The sequence below is a fragment of the Betta splendens genome, chromosome 22 (genome assembly GCF_900634795.4).
Source record: "Betta splendens chromosome 22, fBetSpl5.4, whole genome shotgun sequence".
Lineage (NCBI taxonomy): Eukaryota > Metazoa > Chordata > Actinopteri > Anabantiformes > Osphronemidae > Betta > Betta splendens.
Genome location: NC_040900.2, coordinates 8476667 through 8503392, shown reverse-complemented (window position 1 = coordinate 8503392; position 26726 = coordinate 8476667). Strand labels below are relative to the sequence as shown.

Here is a 26726-nt window from a genome sequence, read left to right as displayed (position 1 = left end):
TAGAAAACAAATTTAAAGCGTCCAAGTCTGTAAGAAAACACATAATGAAAACAAATCGGCTGCAAGTTGTGTGATATTTTTTAAAGGACGTTTTGATTCTGTTTAGAATCCAATACATTGTAAACACACGTTGTAAACTTTGCACTGATGCACATGGACCACTCCACCAGTGTGTGTGCGTCTGTTACTGGTTCTCCCCGACAGTCGGCAGAGCTGCAGGACATCTGCTGTCGCCTCCGAGCGACGCGCAGCGCAACACGAGGCTTCAGCGCGTCACGTCGACGAAACCGGCGTCGTTTCCCCACAGAGAGGCAAGAATCGGCAGATATTACCGGTTATATGATTTTTTTTATGGCTGAAGCGGCGTTGAAGAGCTCGGACTGAGGTACGTTGCTGTGGTGGCTTCAGGGTCAGAGTCCTTGGAGGGATTCAGACGAATTTTGGATGTTCAGCCAACAGATCTGATTTGTTATTTTTTATTATATTTGTTTATAAATATGATCATATGCTTTTAAGTAGTGACTGAGTAACTGCAACCTGCCAGTAATAATTTCTAAACCATGTTTTAATGACAGGGAACCGATATAAAGTGATACTGGGCAGTTCCTACTAACATGTGCCAGTTTATATTGTCTATTTGCAGATTTTCCCTGTTGCATTTTGCAGTTTCGATCCAGTTCCTCTGCTTTTTCGCTGATCCGTGTCTGTCCTTCTGTCGTCAGGCTCATAAGGAGGCATCTTGGCTCCTGCAGCCTTTTCCCCTGTGGCGCTGAGCTCTTTGGCTGGCTCACCACTTCCTTAGCAGAGGGGCTGCTGGCAGGGGCAACATCTGAGCAGGTAGCGTAAACAAACACACACACAAAATGTGAAAAGAGTCACATCAGTGGGAGAAAAGCAGCTTGACTCCACGTGTTTGTTCCTGTTGTATCTGAACTGCAGAAGGCAGCCGGCCTTTTCTCCCAGTGTGTTTTTACCTGTTTGCAAACACACCTGTTTGTGTGTCCCTGTGCAGGTCATGAAGCCCCAAGAGACCGAGCTCGTCACTGAAATCTCCAAGGTACAGTCGCCAGCCAGCCTGCCGTTAAAGGGACAGTCCACTTTAGCAGATGCTAAATATAACTAATATTAACATTTTTGTATGTTACACCTGCTGCCGGTGCAGTTACAATGCATGGTCTCGGAGCTGAAGACGGGTTTTACCAGCGCCCTCCTGGAGCTCAGTCAGATCCAACATGGAGACACGTTCCTGCGGGAGGAGCTGGAGGAGAACAGGAGGAGCTGCCAGAAGAAGGCCCTGCGCCTGGAGGCCCTGGTGGAGTCGCTGCGGGTGAGGCAAACGAAGGAGCGGGCGAGCTGCGCACAATGTCAAATACACAAAGTTGTGTCTCATTTCAGGAGGAGCTCGCGGTGATGCGGTGTCAGGTCTTGCAGCTGTACAGTAACAAGCAGAGGCCTCAGCCTGAGGTCAAGGCCTCCACGTCCAAACAGAGAGACAGGTGAGTTAGCTGTGAACCTGTAGAGAGACCACACACCCGCTCCCATCTGCCCCCTGCTGTGTCGCAGCGGTCCGGCAGAGGCGGCCGGTGGACGGCGTCAGTGCCAGTGCTCCTCGGCGTCCAGGGGAAAACTGCTCCTCCACTGCTTCCTCCAGGGGCTCAAAGCAGGACTGAGCGAAGGCACAGGTGAGTGCAAAGCGGAGGCCAGAGGATCCGTCGGCGACCTGCAGGGACGACGCTGAGCTGCATCTGTGTTTTGCACAGACGCGCGTCATCAGGCGGCGATGCAACTGCTGCATTCGGAATGGGAGTACGTCGCCGCTCTGAACCAGCTGTTGGACAAGTACAAGACGCCCCCGGCTCATCGGACGAGCGTGGAGCCGTAGTGAGCGCGACACCGTTATGATCTGCATCGTCCAGGCCACGCTCCACGCTGAGCGCACGTCTGTTCTTCTGTGTTCAGTCAGACGTACCTGAACTTCGTGGAGCAGCTGCTGCAGCGGCACCTTCTCTTCAGGAACACCTTGCAGGAGCGATTATCGGCCGAGCACTGGAAGTCCCTGGTTGGAGACATCCTGGTGCAGCTCATCGGCCAGAACGATGCAAGTCTAAAAGCGGTTGTCCCACTTTTCATGATCGCAGTCCTTAAAACCGAACGGCGTGGCCGATTTTTATTCTACTTGTGGTTTCAGACGACATTTTCAGACATGTACCTTGGCTACACCACGACTCTGGCGTCCTTCCTGTCGCCGGAGTTCAACAGACTGAATCCTCCCGATAAACACCTCAGTGTGCAGGTATTTCAGGCGCTTCGACTTTATTCCGCCTTAACGGACTCGCACGTGAGATATGCTGATGAAGCCTCTCTGCGGCTCCGCAGGTGCAGCGGGAGGAAATGAAGCTGCTCTCCCTGCTCCTGGCGCCGGTCTCTCGCATACACAGCTACCTGAGCCACATTCAGGTGAGTCCAGGTGGAGGTGAAGCTGGGGCGGCGGCTTAAAAACGGGTGAAACCCATTCGGCATGTGCTGTTTATCTAGAACCTGCTGCAGTGGACCGGCAAGGAGCACCCGGACTGCAGCCTCCTTCTGGGCACCGAGCGAGCTCTGAGGAGCATCTTGTCTCGCTGTCACGTGATTCTGGAGGAAGACGTCCGTTGGGAGGAGGACGACGGCGAAAGGTCAGAGCATCATCAGTTTTAGATTAAAATTTAAAGGCGAAAACGAAATCTAGGTTTTAATTAATTGTCTCTTTTCTTGAGCGGCAGCTGCTCTGATGCTGTGGCTTGTGGCTCCTCAGCCAACGGATGCCCCAGGAGGTCCCAGCCCTGCAGGGAGGAGCCCGTCTCTGCCGCTCATAGGTGAGCGTCGCCCCCTGCTGGCCCCATTCCATGCAACAGGCTTCATGACCATCAAATGTCAGGATTGTTATTATGTCTCACATGCATAAAGCTGACGTTGGGAAAACCTTCTCACCTCCTCAGACACGAGCAGCAGGCCACTGCCCTCTGCAACGGGCTGGACGGCCTCAGCGCCATGCGCCTGGAGTGCTGGTCCTGCAGCCCGGTGAGGAGGAGCAAGGGCGGCGGGGACCGGCCGGCCCCCGACCCCTCCGCCCGGGGCTGCGGGCACGCCTACTGCGCCCTCCTGGCCCCAGACCCCGCAGGGTGGGGGGAGACCAGCGACTCGGGCCAGGGCACCTTCAGCCAGCCCACGGGGAAAGGCACCAGCGGCACGGAGGCGCCCGGCGGGACCCGCAGCCCGGAGGACGCCGACACGGAGCCCGACGACACCTCCGCCTTCGACTACTCCTCCGTCACCTCCGGCAGCCCCGACGGCACGCTGCGCAGGGGCCCCGACAGCAACAGCGGGGAGGACGAGGAGGACAGCCAGGTGCCGGTGCTGCTCAAGCCCTCGTACAGCCAGCAGCAGCAGCGCAGGGACGCGGCGCGAGAGCGGCCCGCGTGCCTGCGGTGGCAGATTCCCAGGTCGACCCCACACCCCCCCGTGAGGAACGTGTGCGTGAACGAGCCCGCGCCGTGTCCGGTCGGCTCCTTTGGGAAGAGGCTGGTCAGCGTCAGGACGGGCTCGCCTCCTCTGCATGCAAAGAGTGCCTTCAGGCCCATCTGGGATGACCCGTCCAGACAGGTGAGCGGTGAGCAGTCAGCGCCTGCACAGGCTGCGTGTCCGCGTCGCTAACGGACACCCTGCTTCCTGCACCAGGCCGACGCCGCCCCAGAGAAGGAGAGCAGGCAAGGCTTCATCCCCATTCAGGCTCCAGCCAGGCAGAGCTTCCAGAGCTTCAACCCGAGCAGAGAGAACCTGAGGTAGGACGTGGCGGCGCTTCGGGCCTCTCCTGCCTCTGAATCACTGAGCTCATGTGTCCTTGTCTTCAGGTCCTGCCTGAGTCAGCAGAGAGGCAACCACGCGGCGGCGGCGGCGGCCGGCAGCGCAGGATTGTGGGACGACAGCGAGGACAGCGAGGGGCCCTGCAGCACCGTTTGACCCTTGGACCCCACCTGCGATAGTTCTCTAAACCATGACAGAAAAAGGAAGGCGTGAATGACAACTTGATTTTCTGTTGTTCTGTGACAAATGAATGTGTTGAGACATTTTGTGCCTAAGAATTAGGTATAAAATACCAAAACAAACGGGAAAACGCGTAGATCAGAGCGGTTCCTACTGTCTCAGATTTCAGTTAATGACATTCCAAACCACATTTTATGAAGCGGAACTTGTTCTTTGTTTATCAGAAGATTTAAATCCTCCTTTAATATTCCCTCATTGTTCATTATTACAAACACTTGAAAGAGCTGGGAAAGAAGACGAGAGAAATACGTTGTTCAGTACAAAATAAGACTGGGTGATTTATTAATCTCATCAAGACCATTAATACAAAGCAGTTAAAAGGCCACATACCATCAAATAAACCAACTGCTTGATGGAGCTGTTACAGTGCCACCGGAGGAAAACCTGTTACTGAGGGGGCTAAAAAAAAAAAAAAAAAAGACACTTGGCAAAAGTAACCCCCCCAAAAATACTGACTTGGGAAATGGACAGAACATAATAAACGACAGCGAAGTGATCGGACTTCAGCTGGTCATAAGAATAAAAAAAACTTCCCCTGTTCGTGTCTGATTAGAGGTTAAACGGTCCATCACCTGCAGAAACCACAGAGACAAGGACTAAAACTGTGATTTCAGAGCCAGGAGAGAAAAAAAAAGACTGCATGAGTGATTTTACAAAAAAAAAAAAAAAAATATCTGCTGAGGTCCAGCTCGTGGTGGTCAGGTATTTCTGCGGGATCAAAGTGAGGTGGTAGACTTGTGTTCTTCTGCCCTGATCCGTGTAGAAAGCGAGTCCGACAGCTGTGTAGGACAACAACTGGGGCTCAACAACAGTACAGCCTAAAGTGCACACAGTGTGTTTCTCAGAAGAAAAAAAAAAGTCCAATTTTTTACGATTCTCAAAAGAGCTGCAGGTGAACGCGCACGTCTGCACACGCTCACCTGCAGCTGCAGCACAACTCTAACCCTGGGTTGAATGAGCGCTAGCATCAGGACCTTTCAAAAGGCAATTAGTAATGTAATTCGATGTACAAAGAGAAGCACACGTCTAAGTAAGTGCTTGGCATATTGAACCGTGTCTTGCTTTAAAACAGCTGAGGGGAGAAAAACAAAATGGCTTTCGTCTGTTAATACTCGTCCTTTCCACTGGAGATTGTCTGTAAGTAAGTTAGTGACAGTGACCCATTTATTGTTTGGTTTTGTTTTTCAGGTTTTTTCTTTTTTATCCGACTGTAGCAGCATTGGGTTATTAGGCAATATTCGACTGAACAGATGCGGATGAGGGGACGTTACAACAAAGGGGAAAAACATGTCACTTTATACAAATTATTTAGTTAGTGTATACATGTTATATACACACAGTATCCACAAACATGTACAATTTCAAAGTGTATAGCTTTGTTCTAAACATTACATAGGCAACTTTATTTTTTAGCATTTTAGACACCATTTGATTATTTCTGTAAAGTAGAAAACAAAATAAAAAGGCACATCTGAGCATGATGCATGGATTATTTCAGTCTTTCCAAAGTGAAACAAAAATGGCTTCAAGCGAGAAGAAACAAAAACAACTAAGAAGCTGGGTTCTCTTTTAGGAGAGTCTGTTTCGAGGAGCAGCCACTGGGGGGAGCCGACCCAGCGTTGGTGGAGGCTTGCGTGCTTCCAGTGCTGAGTTTGAATAACAAAGAGACGTTGGTCGCGAGGGCCGGAGAAGAGCACAGTGTCGGACAGCAGTGTACGCCCAGAGGGGGATCGGTTAAGACATCAGCTTCCCAAAAGTTTGCAAGAGAGAGAGAGAGAGAGACACACTAGTGTCTGTGGGTTTTCCTCTCCCCCTCAGAACAGCGCAGTTTGATACCGTGGCCTCTGTCGCATGCCGCAGAGATTTTTAGCTTGTTTTATAGTATATTGGAAAACCTGCTGACTTCGCCCATGTGCAAATGCAGTGCTCTCTGCTCCCGTTTCCCCACTCCGGGGCCTGGGGTCAGAGGTCACTGCTGTTGGATTTGAAAAAGGCAACGTTTTGAGGCTGTCCCCAGACGGGAAACAGTCAGTTTGACTCGCGTCCAATGCAGTCACAGTGTACAGCTGAGATGCCGTGCGGGAAATTCAGTGTCGCCCCCTGTTTGTGTTTCTTACAACGTCACATTTCTTCAACAAAAAGAAAAAGAAAGGAAGAAGAAAAAGATCATCCCTTATCCCCCTGCATAAAATAAGACTTTGGCAACTGTTTGTTTTCAGTTAGTAGGAAAAAAACAAGACGGTGGAGACGCCGGCTGCTCGCCCACCGCCATTGAGCTACGTCTCAGATGTTTAAGGAGGCTGGGAGGTCTGCAGCATTACTCTACAGGAGGTCAATGCCCGGGAAAACGAAGCGCAACAGTTGAGGCTACAAAGTCCAAAGCCCCCCACTCTGGCCCCACCTCAGTGAGGGAGCGGGACGTGGGGGTAAGTTGAGTGTAAGGAGTGAGAACTTTTATTAGGAGCAGAGAATCATGCCCAGATTAGAACGAACAGACAAACGCTCGGCTCCCTGTTTATGAGCTGGCACACCGGTGGGGGGTTCTCGTTGGCACAGAGATTGTGATGAAGGTGGAGCTACCGATCCCCTGAGAGGCACAGCGGGGTGCAACTGGGCAGGTGGAGTTAAGAGCATGTGGAGCACTGTTATTTCTTTCTGACCAATAGCTGTGTTGTAGGAGACAGTCTGAAGTTTGCATTTGTTGGAAAAAAATAAAAAAAGAAAGAAAAACGGAAGCCGGCAGCTCACTGGCTGCCGTCAGTGTTCTCCACCAGCGAGAGGCCCTGCAGCGGCGGCTGCAGCAGCTCCCTTTTGTACGTCTTTGGCGGGAGTTTGGGGAGCTGGAGGCTGGAGATGTGACGCGGGGGGACGGGCGGAGCCGTGCTGGGAACAGGTAGGGGGCACAGGCTGTTCTGGCTGGCGCTGAGCGGGCAGCTCCGCCTGGGGATGCGAGGCGACGGCGTGCTGGGGGGGGTGTTGGGAGAGCTGGGGGAGCTGCTGAATTCCCAGTGGTATCGGCCCACGGGGGAAGCCTGCAGGTTGAGGGGGTAGTTGACGGGGTAGTTGATGAAGATCTCCGGGGGGCGCTGGGGCACGGGAGGCGGCGTGTCCGGCACAGGGTCGCGCGGAGGTGGAGGCGGCGGGCTGGGCAGGGGGCTGTCCATGGGGGGGCCGTTGTAGATATGCGGCCGAGGCTGGTTCCTGGGAAGAGGGGGGGGCAGCCGCGGAGGTATGGCCGGAGGGCTGTCGGACATGGAGCTCAGCTGGAACACAAACAAAACACGCATCACACAACCTGCTGAGCCCCACGACACAAGCTGCAGCACAGTGGGGACGCCGCGCTCTTACTTTGGCTTCAGACATGGTGTCTTTCCTGCGTGGCGGTAGAGGCGGCGGCTCTCCGAGCTGGTGGAGGCTGCCGCACGACGCAGACTGGAGCTCTGAGAGGGAGAAAACTGGAAGATCAAAAAGCAGCTCACAAGCACAGTTGTCAAACACAACAGCATGAGCAGCAAACTAGAATAACCGAAACAAACTTCACTTACTTGATGGTGGTAGAAGAACTGGAACAAATATTGAGTTGCTACCTGTAAAAACCAAAACGTGATAAGAATTTAACAAATTCAAGAGGCTTTTCCTCCTGGGCTCCTTGAACTGTAAGCTTTTGACGTAGACTAAAAATTGTCTGAGTTGTAATAAAGGGTAATAAAAAAAATGAGCTAAATGTCAATATGTAAATACTGAACCCACCGCTGAAGGAGCTGCTGAGGTCGTGCTCCATGAAAACTGAGCTGAGGTCAGAGGAGGCCGACTGCGGAGGCGTGGGGGAGTTTGGGGAGGTGGGCACCGAGGCCGACGCCGGCGTCTCTGGCTCGGACTCGGCGATGCGCTGGAAGGTGATCTTATGCGGGGGCTCCCTCTCCAGGGCGACGGGGTGGCCCTTCAGGGTGCCAGAGGTAGACGTTCGCACGGGCCGGATCCCCGGGGACTTCAGAGGGTACATGGTCTTCCGGGGCTGCAGGAAATTCAACAGGGGCAGGTTTATCACAGTGCAAAGACATTCCCAGCTCTCTGGATTATTTGAAGGATCTGTTCTGCTGCATGTGTGAGCTTCTATGATAAACAGGCCATCCTAAAATTCATCATGAAGGAACACAAACAAAACAAAAAAAAAAACACCAACATAGCTCGATTAAACACTTACAAATCGAGGAGCCTGCCTGCAGTTCCGTGGCTCAATATCCATAGACATTTTGAACAGGTAGTCAGTGAACTCCTTCTCAGTCATGTTGCCCATCGGGTTCAGGTTCTCGAAGAACCTCTGTGCAGCAAAAACAGTTCTGCGCTTAGAAGGTGTCACATTACACAGCTCAAGGACAGAGTCGTTCTCAGAGTCGCGCTCACCCTGATGTCGTGCTCCACCTTCAGACAGTACGGCTGGTTCTGATACTGCTGGATTTCCCCCGTGATTTCAGCCACTTTCCTCCGCTTGCTGAAGTTAATCAACTCCTTGCTGTGACGTTTGAGGAAGTCTGGATTGCCCTCCTCCGTCTTCAGGATGTTGGTCAAATAAATACCTGAGGATGAAGACGAGGTTTAATGAGGTTAGGCTAAAATGTGCTGACGTGCAAACTGTCGGGTGGTTTGTGTTGGTGAACCCTGAACTCTGAGCCCCACAGGGAAAGCACAAACTCAGCCTCATAATAGAAGGGATTTCATGCATCATGTGACCATGCCAGCGTTTCAGGAGGCTTACCAAAGAAAGGCACACAGGGTGGGTTTATTGACTTCAGTTTAGCCAAGTATTTCTTAAAATGATCTTGGCTCAGTTCCACAGCGTCTTCCAGGATTTTCCTCTTCCGCTCTGGTATTGCCTTTAAGTCGAAGGACAGAAACTCCCATGAACTGGGCTCGCGTTTGTAATGAACACATGACGGGACTAAGATGCATGTGAAAGCAGCAAACAAAGTAACTGATTCTGTGGCCTCACCTCAAAGGTGTGGTCGAGCCTGTAGACTGGGACAGAGTTGATGGCACTGACCACCTCCAACACGCCGTTGAAATTGTTGAGCTCCTGGAAAACCTGCAGAATCTCTATGACCCGCGACAACACGGCCACTCTCTCCTCCAGGTTCATCATCTCCACAATGCACCTGAGAATGACACAGGTATAGGTGTTCCTCAGCCAGGACTCTCAAACCAACGCTGGGTTTTCTCGTGAGTGATAATGTTGAATGCTTAGACTCACTTCTCAAACCACAGTGTGAGGTTGGTTGTGTGGCGGATCATTCTGAGCAAGTTTGGTGAATTCTTCTCCTTGTCCTCTTTCGTCCAGACGCTGCCGACCAGTTCAGACGGACGGACCGCTCTGGAGAGAGAGAGAAAGAGAGAGAGAGAGAGAGAGCAGGGGTTTCAGAGAGTAACAACAATCTGATCTCGACCTAATAAATTTGACAGATTATCCTAGACGTGGATTGAGGTAAGTCACAAGAATGTGTCTGCCAACCTGTACAGCTCAGACTCGAGCAGAGTCAGCTGACGAGCGATCTCTATGGGGTGAAGGGTCAAAAGGTCAAAGGTGTCTAGCTGCCCCGCTCTGCAGATGTGCCACTCGATGGGAGGGGGCGCGCTCTCGAAGGTGATGTTGGGGCCGACGCCGTTTGACTGCATCTGCAGCTTCCTCTTGATGATCTTATTGATCGATTCCACCCACTTTCTCATCGACTTGCCTGGAAAAGGCCAGATCAGACACTTGTTCACTGCTGCCCTGAACGCAGGCGTCTGTTTAGTGAAGCGCTGGTGTGGATACACGGCACGGGGAACCAACCTCGCAGCTGGATTTTGCTGGTGATGTACTCCTCTAACCGACTTCTGAGCTCTGGGTCGTTCTCGAAGTCGTAGAAATGATGTTCGACCCACTGGCGGAAAACATTTAGGACCCTGTGTAATAAAACACAAATCACAATTTTAACTCATTTCTGTCCATCATATTTCACTTCAAGATTATGTGGGGACAGCTGTGTACGTTAAATATTAACTGCTTAGAAAAACAAGAACATAAATAATCCCACCCTTAAAAGAAGCCAGATATTATCACAGAAACAGACATCTTTTGCTTTTAAGGCATCAGTCGTGTAATATTTGCACCTACTCTCTTGAGTCCACATTGCTATGTTGTAATTGTGCAACAGACCACCCAAACTGAAAGTCTCAATCTGTCCTTATAAAGAAGGATAAATGCCCCTTAAAACTGTCTGTTGTCCAAACAAAACCTGTTTTCAAGCTGTTCCTGTAACTGAAGTTTAAAAGGACTTTTGGGCTCTGCGATATGAAGAGGCTCCATTTTTATATGGCACTATTCCTGACTCTGCTGCTCCTTATAAGGATACAAAGAGACACCCGATCAATGTAGCCTTGTTAGGAAAAAAACGAAAGAGAATAAGGAGGACACTTGCAGAGTTTTAGCTAAGAGTTTAGAGAAATCCCAACTGAATGAGGGTGAAATGTTAGTAAGGTTAGTAAGGTTTGCCTTCATCTGCCCAACTAAAGTTGATCATCACACATCAAGAGTAAGTCAATCCATATATCAAATATTTCGTTTCCGTTTTGAAGGTCCCTCCTTCATATTATTGGTCATTGCTATTTGGGAAGCTCCAACCAGCTCTGACAGTTGTACCTGAGTTGGACCGGCTGCACGTATTCCTTCCGAAACCGCTGAAGTTCGGCTGCCATTGGCTGATCGCCGTTCCAGAGTGCCTGTCGATCCTCCTCAGTTGGTTCCGGTTCAGGGATCTCAATTCTGGAAATGTACAGACCGATATGAGGGCACCGACTAGACAGTGAAGTGCACGTTCCCCACTTCACATGCAAACATTAAATAACTGCCTGTGACAGGGACCATACCTGTCTATCAGCAGGGTGAGCAGCTCCTGTGGTTTGCAGAATGATCGGTATGTAGTAAGAAATGTGCGTACGAAGTTAGGATCTAAAACGGATCAACAGAATTAGAGAAAAAAGCAAAACAAAACATAGAAACATCACGATTTAGCTTTGGAAAACATTTACAAAATTAAAGTGGGATCTTTGAGGAATTGACCATCAGCAGGTCTACTGCTGCAGCTTACCAGCATACATATGGTAGGTGAGCCTCTCTATGAGCTTGACCACTGTGCCGGCCTTAATGATGGGGATGCCCGTCTTGCTCTGCACTTTGTCCTCAAACACTATATTCTCTTCAGAGTCCTGCACTGCAAAACGGTAAACCTCTGGGGAGGGCAGTCTTAGAGGATGTGCCTGTTCCTCGTGCTGCAGCACAGTGTCCAGCATGCGGTCCAGAGTGGAGCGGTACTGCAGAGTCACCAACGCTGCCATCCACGCCGCTTTGTCCTCTTGCGTCCTTGCACAGAAAACGGCGCAGTTCTCGTCTTTGCCCAACAGTTCAAAGGCGTGCCGCAGCTCCGCGGAGTCCTCGCGGTCCACGATGCGGATCTTCCTCAGCACAAACTTCTCCTTCAGCCGGTACTCGGCGGCGCTGCTCGCCCCCGGGAGCCGGGAGCTCTGATTGGCCTTGCAGCTGATCATCAGGCCGTCGAACAGGAAGTTGTATCGTTCATGCTTGGCGCCGGCTCGTATAAGTGGCCCCTCTAGGATGAACTCGCTGCAACACTGACCGATGTCCTTCCCCTCCCAGCCGTCGATGCTTTTCTGGATCTCGTTCATGCGTTTGATGGCGAGTTGTTTGCTACGCACTTGCCTGCTGTACAGGCGGTACATGGGCTCACTGTGAGGGGGCAGGGGAAAAAAAGAGCGGTCATTTCTACAGCGTTCATAGCTGCATTGTAAAAGAAAGTGGTTAATTTCCCCTCAATCCTAAAAGTAGAGCAGATTTACCCAGGTTTACGGCGAGGCTGGTGCTTGGCATAGATGCGATCCACGCTACACTGAAGGTTGAGCAACGTGGTGATCGCCTGTTTCAGACATTCTCTATCATCTAGGTCTTCACTGCGCTCCTGAAGTTGCTGTGAAAACACACATGCAGAATTAAACACTAGTCAGGGGTGTCATCAGCCAAATAAAGAACCATAGTAATAAACATTTTATATCATTAAACAGACGTGCTATTTACAGACATACCTGTAGAAGCTCAAAGTAGTGCATACAGTGGTAAACTGGGACCATCATCAGCTGGGGAAGAACATACTGGACTGCTTCCTTGAATCCCTCTGCAACTGACTGGACACATGAAAGATGCAGAAAAGTGGTAAGTCATGGATCCAACTAATTAACTTGCGAGTCCCTTCTGGTCAAATACACACACCTGTCGGAAAAAAAGCAGTGTATAATACCAACAGCATCAAAGGCATATCTTTTTAAATACAATGCACAAAAGCTGTAACATTCATATTCAGCCCCATATTAATGATTTAGAGGCTTTGCTGCGTTTAATCCTGCCAACCACTGTAAAGAGGCATTTAGTTTTATTCATAATGTGATCATGACTGACTAACATCATGTCAAACTGTAAAAAATATATGTATTTATAAAAAAAAAGAATTAGATGACACTAGAAGCTGCAGGGTGGGAAGAGATGAAGGGAGGGCGGGCCGGGCGGTGGACTGAGGGAGGCAGTAGGGTAACTGGAGAGGGGGCCGTCATATTATCCATTTAACTCTCCCGTTCCCCTGATAGACGACTCAATCAATATGCTAGTACTCAAACGGCACGGCAGTGGCCACGCTGTCTGCAACGGAGGGAGGGAGACAGGGGAGGGGAGATTTGGTGCGTGGAACAAAAAGACATCAGCTGCCCGGTGTACTCTGATGGACAGCTGGGGAGCAATGACTGAACATCAGATCATGTTACACACATATAGATCTATAACATTCTATTATACATCTAACATGACTGGGCCAGATAGGAGTGCTTCCATGCAACTAAACAAATACTAATACATGGTTTCAGGACCACAGCTGCAGGCCGATTTAGAAAAACTACCCTGAAAAGCAACAATGTCAGGTTCATCTGCATCTCAACTACTAAGTGCTTCTTTTAATCATTCTTTAATTTGCTCAGTTATCAGGTCTGAAGTGAAACCTGTGAGGGAATGAAGTTTATTAATAAATGATTTAAAGGATGGCATTGTTTTGTTTTCGCCTCCCTTTCACTTTCAAATACTCCTATTGCTCCCAAACACACGGGAGCCTAATATAGCGCTACATAGTTTCAATGCCACTACCACCGTAAATCATTATAATAATTCCTGTGGTTGGAATCATGCTGCCCAGACATTTATTAAATTATTTTGTTTGTTTAAATTAAGCCTGTTTGTATCGCATAACTCTCATAACAGCTGACGTCGGTGAGACTGCTGTCCAAACAGCTGATCTCTGGATCTACCTACAGTATAAACATACTGGGCTGGTATTGTCTAACATAAATTTTTGATGAGCCGTCTCTTGTATATCACAGATTATGTGATCCATATGTCTCTGTTTAATTATAGTTGTATTTCATTCCTAAATCTTCTGTAATCTTTAATTTTGTGAGGCACATTAAGAATAAATCACAGGACCCACCTCATACATACACCTGAGCAACATAAGGAGCGTGATTCACAATAGCAGCAGTCTAAATATAGGACGAATAAAGTACCAATCAGCTACTGTATGGGCACAACATGTTCCATTGCAGAGGTACAGGGCTGCTTGAACCCACGTCACACGGCTTTTGTTGCTCCCCTGCTCCCCAGGAGGAAAATGGCCTGTAGTGTGGCTGCCCGTTCTATTTTTAAAAAGGCGATGTAATTTACCCACAATACCAGACGCTGTAGAGTGCAGGGGCTGAGTGCTCAGCAGACACGTCTCCCCGAGAGAGGGCGGGAGGGAGAAAGCCAAGAGCGGCGGAGGCAGAGAGCCCAAGAGGTAGCGGAGAGCCACCGAGATGCCGCAGCAAGAGGTTTACAGCCAATGCATCACATTTAGACGAGGCGCTTGTTTAAGAAAAGAGGAGGCGATGGAAAGGAAAACATCCAACAGATGAGAAATGAAACAAGCCATTCCAAAAGAAGACTAATCTACAGGGCAGGTTTGGGAGGGAGGAAGCTGGTGAGGCACCATTACACCATGGGCCCCTGGGACCACTGATGACTGACACACAGACACACACCGTCTGTCTACTGTACTTCATTGTTACCACTACTGTGTTCATGTAAAACTGCTCTGAACCTTTAAAACAGGAGCAGATCATCGCCTCAACCTGCGAGTACTGATGAGAGTTCGGGGCTCTCCTATAGCTTCATGGCTTCATGCGAATAGCCACGCTCGCCCGTCTCTGGCCAGAGAAAACACCAGCAAATAGTTTATCTTCAAAGGCTGCCAAGCTGCACCCCACCGAGCGTAATTCAATGCTATTCTTGTGAGGAATGTCCAAAAAACACAATGCAGCAGCAAGCGAATAAGCTGTACGCCGGAGGCTGAATATGTCATGACGTCCCCTGAAGCCACACTGGGAGGCATTCCACCAGGTTAACGTCAAAGTACAGCGGTTCGCTTGGTGTGAACACAGAAATCACCCACTTGGACCTTCATGTTACAAGATAAGAATGAATGAATTGACTAGATGGAAGCGGGAGCTATAACTGGAAAAAATCAATCCTACAGCGCTGCAGGTCAAGTTTTTTGACCAGGGAAAAAAAAACAACACACACACGTATTCTGTAAAGGACATTGACTCCTCACGAGGCAAATCTAAAAAAAGGTCCTACCTGGAAGTAGAGGCCTACAGTTGATCGTGCCATCAGGCTGTTGAAGTGCTCATGAAAATCCCTGTTGAGGATGTCCTGAGAGAGGGTCTCATAGGGGTCAAAGGCCTGCTCCTGTAGACAGACGGCAGAAGACGTGTGACACTCGTTCACTTGTCCCACCCACTGCAGGCCCGTCTAGGGGTCTCTTACCTCCGCCAGATCTTCAAACCAGCTGCCCACCAGTGGATGAGGGCTGCCGTCAGCCGTCATCTCCACCGCATCCTCGATCAGGCCCAGCAGCTTCACCGTCAGCTCGTGGATGTCGAGGATGTTACTGAAGATCACATCCACGTCCTTCAACACAACACCACACATGGTTGAGGTTTAACGTGCTGGAGAGAGGCACGGATGTTGTAATGACATGACTTTGGACTGACCATGTAAGAACCTGCAGCTGACATTCATTCTTTTAATTAGAGTTTTAGTTTCAATTTAAGTCAAACTATTTTGGATACAAGAATGCGCAACTGTGACTGGGGGGCGTTCCTCTCATTCCACCACAGAAAAGAATTTCCTGTTCAAACTCTTACTGAAGCACATTTATTCTCGTAAAAAAGAAAAAAAAATTGGTTCAGCAACAATCATCATGTCTTGTTAACCATGCTCCTCTAAACCTGTAAATACTGAACAAGGTGACAACCTGTCTTCAGTATGAGGATTGAGAACATTCAGACAGGCTCTACTTTCTAAACGCTCAGTCTGTCACTTAAATGGTTATTTACCAAGATGAAAACAAAGCATGAGTAAGAAGAGGCTCAGTTCATCAGAGAGGTGCCTACGCTGGTCTTTATACAAGCTTTAGAAATCTCACCACATAACGCTGACAATAAGCAGGTTACTTAAGTGCATGTAAACACGCTGAGTGTGTTTGACCACATGAGCACGGTGTCGCTCCCATCCTCAGACAGCCTCCACTGGATAAATAATGTGCTCCGACTCCAAACAACAACAGGCTTAATTGGCCTGAGGAGATCTCGGGTTGACGCTGGAGCAGCACAGCGACTGCTCGAGTCTAAATAAAGATTTGCGCTGTCGTTATTCGGTGGTCTCGGGGTAACGGCGTATTATTCTGCGTTTCAACAGATATAATTGAGGTTATTTTGGTTGAGGGCTGCAGATGTTGTTCCTGTCTCAACGTAATTACATGTTCTGCATTCCACTGGGCCTCACAAAGGTTTAGTCTCCTCACCCAAATGATACCGCAAATCACCCAACCCAAAATATGCAAAAGCCACAGCGACCCATTAAACTCGACTTTCCATTCACGTCTTCTCAACCCATATCCTACCGCTCACACCATAACACTACAATACGCAGTTTGATTACTGATGGGTTTCTTCACATTATAGTGAACTGTTTATTGGGTCACAAAGAAAGTGGTGCCTCAGGAGACTGTATGTGAAATATTGGAAACCTTTCATCAAGCATTTCATCAAACTTTTTTTTGTTTTGTTTTATACAACATCAAAGGCGAGAGGCATTTTTCCCCATCCGCATTAGGCTGATATTATCCTACCAGGTCTGAGTAATGTCTATGCGTGAATACAGCAGGTTACTGTCAGAAGAATTCACAGCAAGCGAGTGGGCGTGTTGAAGACACTCCTGTACAGTCAATCTTTTCACCACAACACCAGAAAGTATGGGAAATATTTACCATGCTCCTCTCCTTCATGAAACTCAACAGCCACAACATGAAACTATCTGCCTAGTATTGTGTAGGTCCCTCTTCACCTCAGATCAGAGATGTTTAGGCAGCTAAGATGAAGACATCTGCACTATCCTTAAAATCATTAATTGATTATTATCTAACCTTGTTCATGCACTGCAGGCACCTTTAATGGGACCAGTACTGACTGGTGCATACTGGGAACACACCACAAGGCCACCTGCTTTGGACATGCTGAACCCAGGCACTTCATTATAACTCAGCTCTAATCGAAGCTGCTCATGTCTTTACACTAGTCCCGTATGACCATTCTTTACAGCAGCAAGTTCAAATGAGTGAAGGAAGTTTATTCAAAGAAGATACGTTGCTGCAAATTCGACAGCAACTAAAGTCAAACTCACCTGAGGCTGGAATATTTTGGGATTGGACAGGAAGTGATGCCGAAACACTTTGATGATGAGATCGAGCTCCCGCAGGTACTGGCGTTCCTCTGCGATTTCAAGCCTCACCAGGTCGTCATACGTCAGCTCCCCAGAAGACGACGGCTCATCTGTGCACTGAGACATGAGGCCGATGTCCTCCTCCTGGTCGAACATGTCCATCAACACCTAATACCAACAGCGGAATTAATAGGAGAAAACAAAATGTGATTCCTTGCCGTCAATGAGTACTTACAGCCTGCACAGAAACATACTCACCTTGTCTGCACACATGGAAACCTTGATGTCCTGCTGGCTGATTTCATAGTGCCGAATGTTGCCAACATAGTTTCCAGCCAGTTTCAGTATGTCTGCAGATATGTATTCCAACACAGCTACGATGTACAGGGAAACATGGTAATCCACCTTATAACCCAAAACCTCCTGTGGAATTAAAAAAAGAACATAAGCGTGAATGGAGGACTAGAGCAGTTCAGGTCATTTAATGGGTCTGAGCAAGCTGTCAAAACAGTAATTTAATTGAATTATATATATATCTTCCAGTGACAAAGGCAGAATGAGTAAAATGAAAGACACCACAACAACAAAGGTGTGATTCAGGTGATGTTTGGCTCTTCAGAGTCATCACCTTGAGCAATGGGTGTATCTTGTCCACAGGGAGAAGCAGAGGGTTTCTCCTCTTGCGTTTCTCGATGGCCGACTGAGCATCTGCAATCGCCCACTTGTCTATAGGGTGGGGAAAGGTTTTCTGGACACGTTCCTATAAAATAGACAGAATGAACCACTTGAAATCAATTAGGAGCCCAGGTAAAAAAACAAATATGTTTGAAAATGGTTTAAATCCTACTCACTTTCTCACAATGGCATAGTTTCATGGGTTTGTGTTTATTATCATTATCAATGATCAAGAGGAGGCGCCTCACCTCTACATCCTGCACAGTGCGAGGCTGGGCCACACACAGCATGTTGAGCAGCTGCAGGATCAGCTCCTCGATGTGCTGCAGGGCGTCCTCCTTCGCCGTGAGGTTTGGGTGGACCTGCTTCTGTACCTGAGGAACACAACACGAGAGACAGACATCGTCAGTCAATTTCATTATATGCTGAATAGTTATAGTATAACTATTATAAATCAAAAGGTGTTTTCAGTTTTAACAGTTTTTTTATTCCTTTTTATGTAAAAATGATTGATGACTCCATGACATACATAAACATACTTAAATAAATGTTTGAGTCAACTACTCGAGCACAGCTTTCATACAAATCTGCTCGACCATTAGCTTGTAGTTTGTTCTAGCTGACAGAGTGATAAATTAGGAGGGGGTTTAAATTTAAGCTGTCAAAACCATTTACATTTTAAAAACTTTATTAATCATATGATCCAACATAATACAAGGTGGTTCTGAGCTAGATCCTCTGCAGACTGTGTTGTACTTTGTAGACAATCTGGGGTTTAACAGTCAGAAACTGAGAACAAAACTTGTTCCATCTTTCACAACCATGACAAGACTTCCACCGAGCACCCGCCCAACCTGCTGCAGGCCCGTTGGAGACATTACACTTTCTGTGGCGTCTCCTGCATATAAACACTCCCTGATGAGCTCAAATTCAATGGAGTATCCTGGAAAGCTGATATTTATTGTTGTAAGAGGATCCATCACTTGCCTTTGTGGTGGCTTTAGCTGAGAACGTTAGTCACACCGTTACGTTTAGTGATGATGGGGGGGGGTTATGTAGGTGAAGTGTAGATCTGCTTTTGAGACTTCAACACTCCCCAAAATGACATGCATGAATAAGGAGTGCAAAAAACCTTGATTTAGGAACTCTTTATAGCAGGTAACTGCTAGAAATCATCACTACATAATACACACATAGCTACATGCACACTAATAAATTGCATATCCTTGTTTAAATATTTATTTGTTGACGCTGAAGAAAACAATGTTCAACTATTTGTCTGCAGTGACACAAATCCAACAGCATCCTTCTAAATAATGAGGCTGCACACAACAGAAAAACCCATTTGCGATCAATGCAGGTTTTCAGCCCGAAAAACAATACCATTAAAAAAAGGAGAGACATGGATTTAAGGCTTAAGGCTTAGGCTTTAGTTGCCATCAAGGTTTTCCCAGTAGTAGGAGGTGAAACTAGAATCGGATCAGCAGAAGGTGTGGTTTTAGCTGCATACAGCAGTGGAGGTGTGGCTCCGTGAGGAAGAAGAACATCCTCCCACACTCCAACCTCCTGAAAGCTGTTGCCAAATGACAGAGCAGCCAGTCACGACACAGAAATGCTGGAGGATGGAAGAGGTGAAAAAAAGATTTAAAGACAAACATTTAGTCTCCATGAGCCTGTTCACGTGGTAGTGATGGAATTACCCTGGCATATGGTGCAGTGGGGCGGTAGGATGACGAGACATTGACGAGGCCCCGGATTAAGGAATGTGAGAAGAGAGTTAAAAAGGTCAGTGCAGACTAGGCTCCGTGCATTCTTGTGCTGTGACTTAACAGCAACAGGCAGGATTTCCCCTCTGTCTCTAGTTTGAGATAAAATCAGAAATGTGAAGGAGAGTGCCACTCTTATAGGATTATAAAAGACCTGTTTCCTAGTGTGATTCACCAACAGCATTCAGATGCACACTGAAGCAGGAGGAGCTGGAAAATCTGAATCCAAAACTTGGCCTTTGACGTCTACGTCATTTCTGTTTTGATGCACACTCACAAGACCAGTTATAAATAAGCCACCATTTTAAACTAGGCTAGGAGCAATGTATATCAAAGCCAAAGGACGTTAGGAGATGGATCCTCCCAACCGCAAACAGGCACTTGACCAAATTCCTCAGGACACTATGAGGCGTGAGTCACTGCACTGAAACTACGGGGGTTTCCCCTGACTCCATTCACAGAATACTTGGCCCGTTTTGGAGAGGCCCACATCCAACAAGTGTTGTCTATCTCCAACAATGTCAGGATGCGCCACACAGAAACACAAATACATGAGTGGCTTTAATGAAAACATTACGCGCGCTGAATTCAAGTACAATGCTTGGAAATGTAGGACTGCACTGAGCTGCTTCAGCTACTGGTTGGACTAATGAACAGGGAAAATCTGTGGATCTTTGATTCAGTCATTATCTTGGGTTTCTGTGGAAAAGCTATACATGTGACATTTTAAATCTAATTCTATTTGGACCATCAAAAAATTGATTTGGTCGCCCCTGAAGCAAACAAACTGCTATAGGCTTTCAGAAATTAAAAAACTATACACTTACTGCAACTCATTAAGTTTACAATAATAATAATCTTTAAAAAAAAGATGCATCAAGTTGGGACATTAGATATGTTTCAGCTTAACCATGAAAACATTCAACGTAACTGACATTTTCAGCATAATAAAATGTTGATGGACATTTTCACTGAGTGCTAATTGTATATTAAGCATTTTTAGGTTTTTGGATTGCTGTCGCAGAGTTGCTGAAAACTGATGCTGAGGCCAAGAAGATGAAAAGATAATGAAACAAATTTTCAGCTATTTTCCCCACTTGAAGCCATTAAAATGAAATGAATCTCAAGCATACATGAGCCGTCATGCATGTGCCATGTTAAGGCGTCAGTTTCATGGGTCATCTCCATTAAGCAGGAAAAGGCCAGTGTACAGGAAGTTCCAGGACTCACACTCGCTCACTTTCACTGTGCCATCTCACCTTCTGCCTTGTTCTCTACTGACAGAGCAGACCGTAGTGGCAGACTGAGAGGTATGGATGGGTTGAAGCAGCAGCAGCAGCAGCTCATACTACACACATACTGGAGCAGAGCCAAACAAGAACTCTGACAAAAAGCACTGCAGCATCATTACATTTAATGCTTAGTAAAGCCAGTTGTTGATCATTACTAGAACGGCAATAACTTCAACATTAGTTTAAAATGTCCAAAATGTTCCGAAACATCTTACAATTTAGGTTTGTTGGACAACATATTTAGCTCCTGGTACAGAAAGCTGGAACAAATATTGCTCAAATGCTTAAAAAGGCATTTAAGCAGTAGGTTCATCACACAATCACTGAACTCTCTTTGTGATTCTGATTTCTGATTGAAGTCAAAAGTAATCTGCACTTTGCAGACTACAAGAGAGAGTTAAGGGGAAAAGTGCAGACAGGCGTTATGCAAATATTCAAACCCACAGTCATTTCACCACAAAAGGAAATTTTAATACTCCAAAATGCAAAGTCATTAAATTTATCAGACATGGAAAGTGAAACTACATCGCTGCCACCAACTATAATAACTGAAGAGTGGACCACCAAGGAGGAACTGCCTCCTGCAGTTCTCATACGGTCCATGTTAAAAGGACAGAAGACACACAGGTCAGTGGTAGCGCTTAAACCAACATCCATTGTGTTCCAGCAGCCCCATGTCTGAGCTTCACGTAGTAGAAACACACCGCATACGTCCGTGTGAGTGATCAGGTGTTGTTGTGTGTGCTAGCGGTAAGAGAACAGAAAGGTTGGAGGCAATAATAGAGGCCGGACAGTGATAACACAGGGTTAACGCTTCTAATTCGATTGATTAGTCTACTGGCTGTGTATATGGGCCTGCATCAGTCTCAGGTTGCAGGTAATGTGGCTTTGGTGTGTATGTGTGCAGGAGAGGTGGGGGCAGGGCATGTTATTATACCCAACCATGTGTCACTGTTTATGATTCATGCCATGACATCATCGGCCATTACGACAAGACCGTCTGGGGAACCGTGGGGCAGAGAGCAACTCTGAGGGCGGCGCTTCAAAACGCACACAGGACCGCGCAGATAATCTTTAAAACGCCAGCAGAACGATGCAGGACGGGCGTGAAGCACAGCCATAAACCCGCGTCAGCCGTTACTTTCAGGCAGCTCTTCTCATCCAGATCACAGACAATAGCTGGTGGATGTGCAGTCACGCTGTGACCGCAGTCTGACCTCACCCAGTGACCCTCGTGGGGACACGTCCACCCATGCGCCTGAACCCCGTCTGAGGACAATTCAAATTGATTTCACCCTCCTCTCTGTGGAAGGCCCAGGGTTGGAGCACAAAAGCGTCAACATGCTAGGAAAAAGGATTCAGCTCAAAACACAGACAGAAAAACAACGTACAACACTAGAACTACTACTCGTCTGTGACTCTAGAGCTGCAGTGAGGAGGTCACATTAAGCAGGAACGCGAGCAGGTTGTACGTCGTTGACAATAATATCTGTGGAACAAGACGTCTCATTGAAGCCTGACAAGTTTGTGGCATTCCAGCACTCCAGCTGATGGCTAATCAGGCAATGGGACCACAGATGTCTAGCAGTGGCCAGGTTTTTAAATCAGTTCAGGTCGACCAAGTCAAAACGATGCACCTGCAGAATGATACAACATTAGTAGAAGCATGTACTTCCTGGTTTAAGACCATGCCAGCTATAATAAAATCTGCCCTGTCATCTTACAGGAATGCCATCCCATAAACAGATGAAGTGGCTGCGTACAATATTGACAGGTTGGCACAAAGCACAGTCAATTCAGGTCACCAGGTAAATTTGCCTTCAAATGAAAACTAATGTGTTTTGAAGTGGCAGATCAGAGATGAGACGGACAAGAGTGATGAAATTAGGCCGGCTTTAAGTCTGCGTCACAGAAACGATTACAAATACCAGTAAGTCATGATTTTTCCAGTAAATAGGAAACTGTAGCATCTAACGCCAAAACGCTTGTTCTCATTTTTGGACATGTTCTGACTCTGTATTCTCCAGAAGGAAATAAAATGAAAGATGACATTCCAGCAGAAACTGTCAAGCCTCAATATCCCAGAGGAGATCGGATGATGAGTTCTACTGTGGATTCTTGTGCGTCAGTGCCTAACTGTGGCCATTCCTGTTACTGTGTGTGTAGCCAGGCTTATACACAATAAAACCTCGCTTCTTATCGAACATGACAAACAAATGATATCCGTTATATGTGGACTGTAATAAATCGGTGCGCTTGAATGTGAAGTGAACGGGATCACAACCGTCCAATTAAAGTCGATCTCGGCTTGCAACTTTATTGCAGTTGACCTGCAATAGAGTCACTGTGTCAAAATGTAACTGGCTGCTGAAGCTGGGGGGGGTAAAAGAAGCAGGCAGACAAAACAAAGCTGATGTGTAACCTGACCAAACTCAGCGCTCAACGCACCAGTGTCTGGAGGAGTGCAGCCTCTGCCTTCCTCCTGGTGCCAGTGAAACGGCAGACGAGGGAATGCACAGTTACTATTAATGCTAGCACGTTGGAGGCGAAGTGACGCTGCTGCACAGCACCGGGCACGAGCCGCGCGGATCAAGAATAGCAGGGACATGGGGAGAGATGGGAGACATGTCCCAGCAACGCCAACGTCAGTGTGTGCAGGCTGTGTGCGACGAGAAGGCAAATGACATTTGCTGCCCATTATACAAAAACATCCAAAACGCACAATACAAAGTTTGGGATTTTTTAAAAATGCTAATTAAATTTTTCTTCCACTCCATGAGCCATTACATTTCAGAGTGGTAAATGTCAGCGCGAAAGCTGTAGCTGGAAGTATCAGTCATCATTTCTGAAGCAATTGTGCAGATGATCAAACGCCAGCTGGCGATGACGCAGCTCAAACTACCTGAACGCATGATCGCACGGCTACATCTCTGTGGCTCGGAGCGGTTTCCACTCTCTGCCCGCTTTCTTTAATTTGGCCTTTAAAGCTACAATCTCAACCATCCTCGGGGGTGGAGACGGCCGAGAACCCCCCACCGCCCCCCTCCCCCAGTGGACAGCTGTGAAAAACAGCGAGTCACACTCTGTCAAAACCATAACAAACCTCTCTTGCGTCAATCTATGACAGGCTTTCCCTCCGGCAGTTGTGCAACAAGTTGAGACAATGAGACTGCAGCGCCACGGCCCACCACCTGCTCTCAGTTTCACCTGATTCATCACACCAGCGTCGCTGTGCTGTGGATAACTGGCAGAGAAAAGCCTGGTATTTACACACAACACTGCTAATTGGCTAATACCGCTGTCGTTACCTATCACTAAAGATGACACATTAAAAACCTGGGCCACAACAATATTTGATAAGGTCTGAAACCAACATCAGGACCTGCGTTCTTACAAATGACGCTTAATAATAAATGTCTAAATAGAGTTAAAACCTATTTACAGTATTGTTTTGTGTTGACAGTTGACAAACTACTAAACATTTTTAATCTAATGTTGAATAAATACAAGTGTCAACAAGCAATTTTGAACTAATACGTCCTCTCTGTAACAAGATTGTAGCTAAACTTGAACCTTTGTCAAAAATGCGATATTAAATATATCAAGATGTTAATCAAGTCTAATAGAGACATTCATACGACATTTATGATCTCCCAAACATGAGTCGTGTTGTTGAAGCGCTTACAAAGTCTCACAAGCGAATAACTAATTACAGAAGAGATGTCAAAGAATTCCTGACGGGTGAAGTTGAATGATCTCATGACTTTGGCCAAAGAGAAGAGGCATATGCAAAAACACGTGGAACCGACAGGCGGAAACGTCAACACTGAACAGGCTGGATCAGTGTGGGTCACACGTGTACGAGGTTCTGCTGCTGTTTGGGTGAACTCCAGCATCCTGCAGGTCAAGGTGCGCGAGGCTGTCAGAGCACGCGGTGCCGCTGCATCAGCTGGAACCACAGCCACGCAAGAAGAATGTGTCAATAAGTTATAACTTCTGGTTTCCTTTTGGCAGTTCGTTTCCAGACCATCATGAGAGCGAGAGAGACATGGGGGAGGTCATAAAAACTGAAAATAAACCTGGTAACACGAGGGGGAGGCCAAGATGATGCAAGAAAAGGGAAAAGAGGGACAGTCAAAAAGGAACCGATACGGGTCAGTCCTGCTGACCAAAGACATTAGAACTCAGGCGTTTGCAGGCCTGAGATTTTCCAATTAAACTCTATAAAACTAAGCCGCACTTCTACGGAAAACTGAAGAAAAAGTGGCGTGTAAGCACCGCGTAAGCAGATTCAACCCGAACAGCGTTCTGCGCTGCAGGGATGAGACACCAGCGCCATCGGACCGAATGAGGAACCAGCCCTGACAGAAGGGGGCAAAGCCCCGCTCCACTGGGGTTCGACGCGGAGGCAACTGGGCCGTGAAAGCACGTCTAACCCGATAACCGGCACAGTTATGAACGGCGGGACTGTTCAACCCGATCACGGCCCAACTTTTTCAAAGTGGTGACAAGTCGCTATGAGGGAGCGCTGCTCGTCTCGCTGAGGCGAGTCAACAGGCTCGAGATGAAAACAGCAGATTCGACACTGGCAAACAGCTGCGGTTACTGGTTAATTTACCATAAAATACGCCTATTCACCCAAACATTCAGAGACAATTACTACAGATTACATGAGAGGTTTGCTTGTTTTACAGACGTAATAATGCAAGTGTTAGCACTTTGGTGACTGGTTTTAGACTCAGTTTGGGCTCGTTGGCGTGTGGATCTCTGCCTTACCTTCCGTAGAGCTTGCACGAAGAGGCCTCTCCATTTGTGACTGTTCTCTTCACTCGAAAAGTCGTACATCTGCTGGGGCTGCATCGCGGTAGCGGCTCCTGGCGTTGCCGTGCTCCGGGCTGAACTGTCAGCATCGGCCCCGGATAGATAGTCCTTGAGGGTGGGTCAGTCCGGGGCAGGCACGGCGGAACAAAGGGGGTCGAAGTGGCTTGCAAATACGAGCGAATGTAACTAAGCGACGCCGTGGGGTTGGAATGAAGTCGGGTTAAAAGGCGAAAAATTAGCTACGAAGAGAAATAAGCACATGCAGCTGTAAAGTTAACTCGCTAGCTTGTTGACTAGCCGCGCTAGCCCGCTGCAGCTGTAAACACGGGGCAGCGCTAACTTAAAAGCTAATGGCTAACAACAATGTTGCTAAGTGTTACACTGGCTACTTGTGATTTGGTAAAAGGCGTATAACAGGCACAATGCGTTCAGTGTTAAGACACGACACGAGAGTCTGAAGTGCTGCCAGCGAAGTACAGCTACAAGTTACGTTTGGTTATTTGCAGCTTAAACACCTGTAACGTTAGCGGACTACCGCTAGCCGACGAGCTAACCAGTGCTACGGGCTGCCGCTGGCCTTGGTGCGCTGAGTTTTATGTTGTGGCACACGATCCGTTCGTCTCCAAACAAGGCACACTTTCTCTGGCGCAGTTCGCTTCGCGTTCTCTCATCTTCCCCCGCAGCGATCGGACGCTAAATCCGGCGTGAATCCCCCACACGGCGGCCGGTCCGAGGCATGTCTGCGGGCGGAGCAGCCAAAGAGCGGTCGAGGTGTTTTTGGTCGTGAAGTCGAGGATGTTCGTACCAACTCCTCCGCTGTCTGTCTGCCGCTGCTCCGCGCGTCCGCTGTCAGGCGCGCACGCTGTGTAATTCCACATTTTATTGGCCAGGAGGAAAAAAAAAAACCAAGGCTGCTGTCTTCACGACGCGTCTTCATCCTCTTCTCAATAAATTCACAATAAACACGTGTTTACAGTGGAAATATACATTATAGAAATTCTTTATTCAATTAAAAATATTACTTATGACAATACATTATCTTTTATTATAAAAACTCAGATGCGACTTTTACAAACAAGGCCCTTTCTTTTATATGATTAAAAAAACATTAAACATGACACAGATTGTTTAGGAGCTAATTATATATCTATCTCTCTCTATATATACATGTCAGAATCAGAA

General features: G+C 47.6%; 2 protein-coding genes across 3 annotated transcripts; one reads left to right on the top strand and one right to left on the bottom strand.

Annotated features, from left to right (window-relative positions):
- The first annotated feature begins 138 nt into the window (after window positions 1–138).
- Window positions 139–5564, top strand: LOC114848649 (uncharacterized). 2 transcript variants are annotated; one of them, XM_055505457.1, is made up of 15 exons: window positions 139–311; window positions 723–837; window positions 1013–1057; window positions 1163–1327; window positions 1396–1496; window positions 1564–1682; window positions 1761–1881; window positions 1960–2098; window positions 2189–2293; window positions 2377–2457; window positions 2536–2675; window positions 2763–2855; window positions 2979–3642; window positions 3718–3821; window positions 3891–5564. In XM_055505457.1, exons 1-15 carry the CDS (start codon window positions 148–150, stop codon window positions 3997–3999), a joined length of 2265 nt encoding a protein of 754 aa, XP_055361432.1. In that variant the 5' UTR covers window positions 139–147; the 3' UTR covers window positions 4000–5564. The 2 variants fall into 2 exon arrangements, with proteins under 2 accessions (XP_055361432.1, XP_028995191.1); XM_029139358.3 differs by having other exon boundaries at window positions 149–385.
- sos2 (son of sevenless homolog 2 (Drosophila)) lies at window positions 5226–26407 on the bottom strand. Its single transcript, XM_029139311.3, has 23 exons — window positions 25500–26407; window positions 17914–18039; window positions 17619–17750; window positions 17249–17413; window positions 16952–17158; window positions 15035–15178; window positions 14846–14956; window positions 12217–12315; window positions 11974–12101; window positions 11208–11863; window positions 10987–11068; window positions 10760–10882; window positions 9911–10023; window positions 9590–9812; window positions 9332–9451; window positions 9074–9236; window positions 8840–8957; window positions 8488–8660; window positions 8288–8404; window positions 7834–8098; window positions 7629–7670; window positions 7432–7523; window positions 5226–7346 (listed from the first exon to the last, which is right to left on the bottom strand). Exons 1-23 carry the CDS (start codon window positions 25581–25583, stop codon window positions 6828–6830), a joined length of 4002 nt encoding a protein of 1333 aa, XP_028995144.1. The 5' UTR covers window positions 25584–26407; the 3' UTR covers window positions 5226–6827.
- Between the last annotated feature and the right edge of the window lie 319 nt (window positions 26408–26726).

What these genes read in the sequence shown, in the direction of transcription:
- LOC114848649 (XM_055505457.1), top strand. Translation starts at nt 148, where the DNA reads ATGCACATGGACCACTCCACCAGTGTGTGTGCGTCTGTTACTGGTTCT. An exon ending in CCCTGGTGGAGTCGCTGCGG is followed by an intron (nt 1,328 to 1,395) that starts GTGAGGCAAACG and finishes GTCTCATTTCAG; the next exon opens with GAGGAGCTCGCGGTGATGCG. An exon ending in CCCGTCTCTGCCGCTCATAG is followed by an intron (nt 2,856 to 2,978) that starts GTGAGCGTCGCC and finishes TCACCTCCTCAG; the next exon opens with ACACGAGCAGCAGGCCACTG.
- sos2 (XM_029139311.3), bottom strand. Translation starts at nt 25,583, where the DNA reads ATGCAGCCCCAGCAGATGTACGACTTTTCGAGTGAAGAGAACAGTCAC. An exon ending in TCGTGCAAGCTCTACGGAAG is followed by an intron (nt 18,040 to 25,499) that starts GTAAGGCAGAGA and finishes TGTGTTCCTCAG; the next exon opens with GTACAGAAGCAGGTCCACCC. An exon ending in CCAAAATATTCCAGCCTCAG is followed by an intron (nt 15,179 to 16,951) that starts GTGAGTTTGACT and finishes GTTGTGTTGAAG; the next exon opens with GACGTGGATGTGATCTTCAG.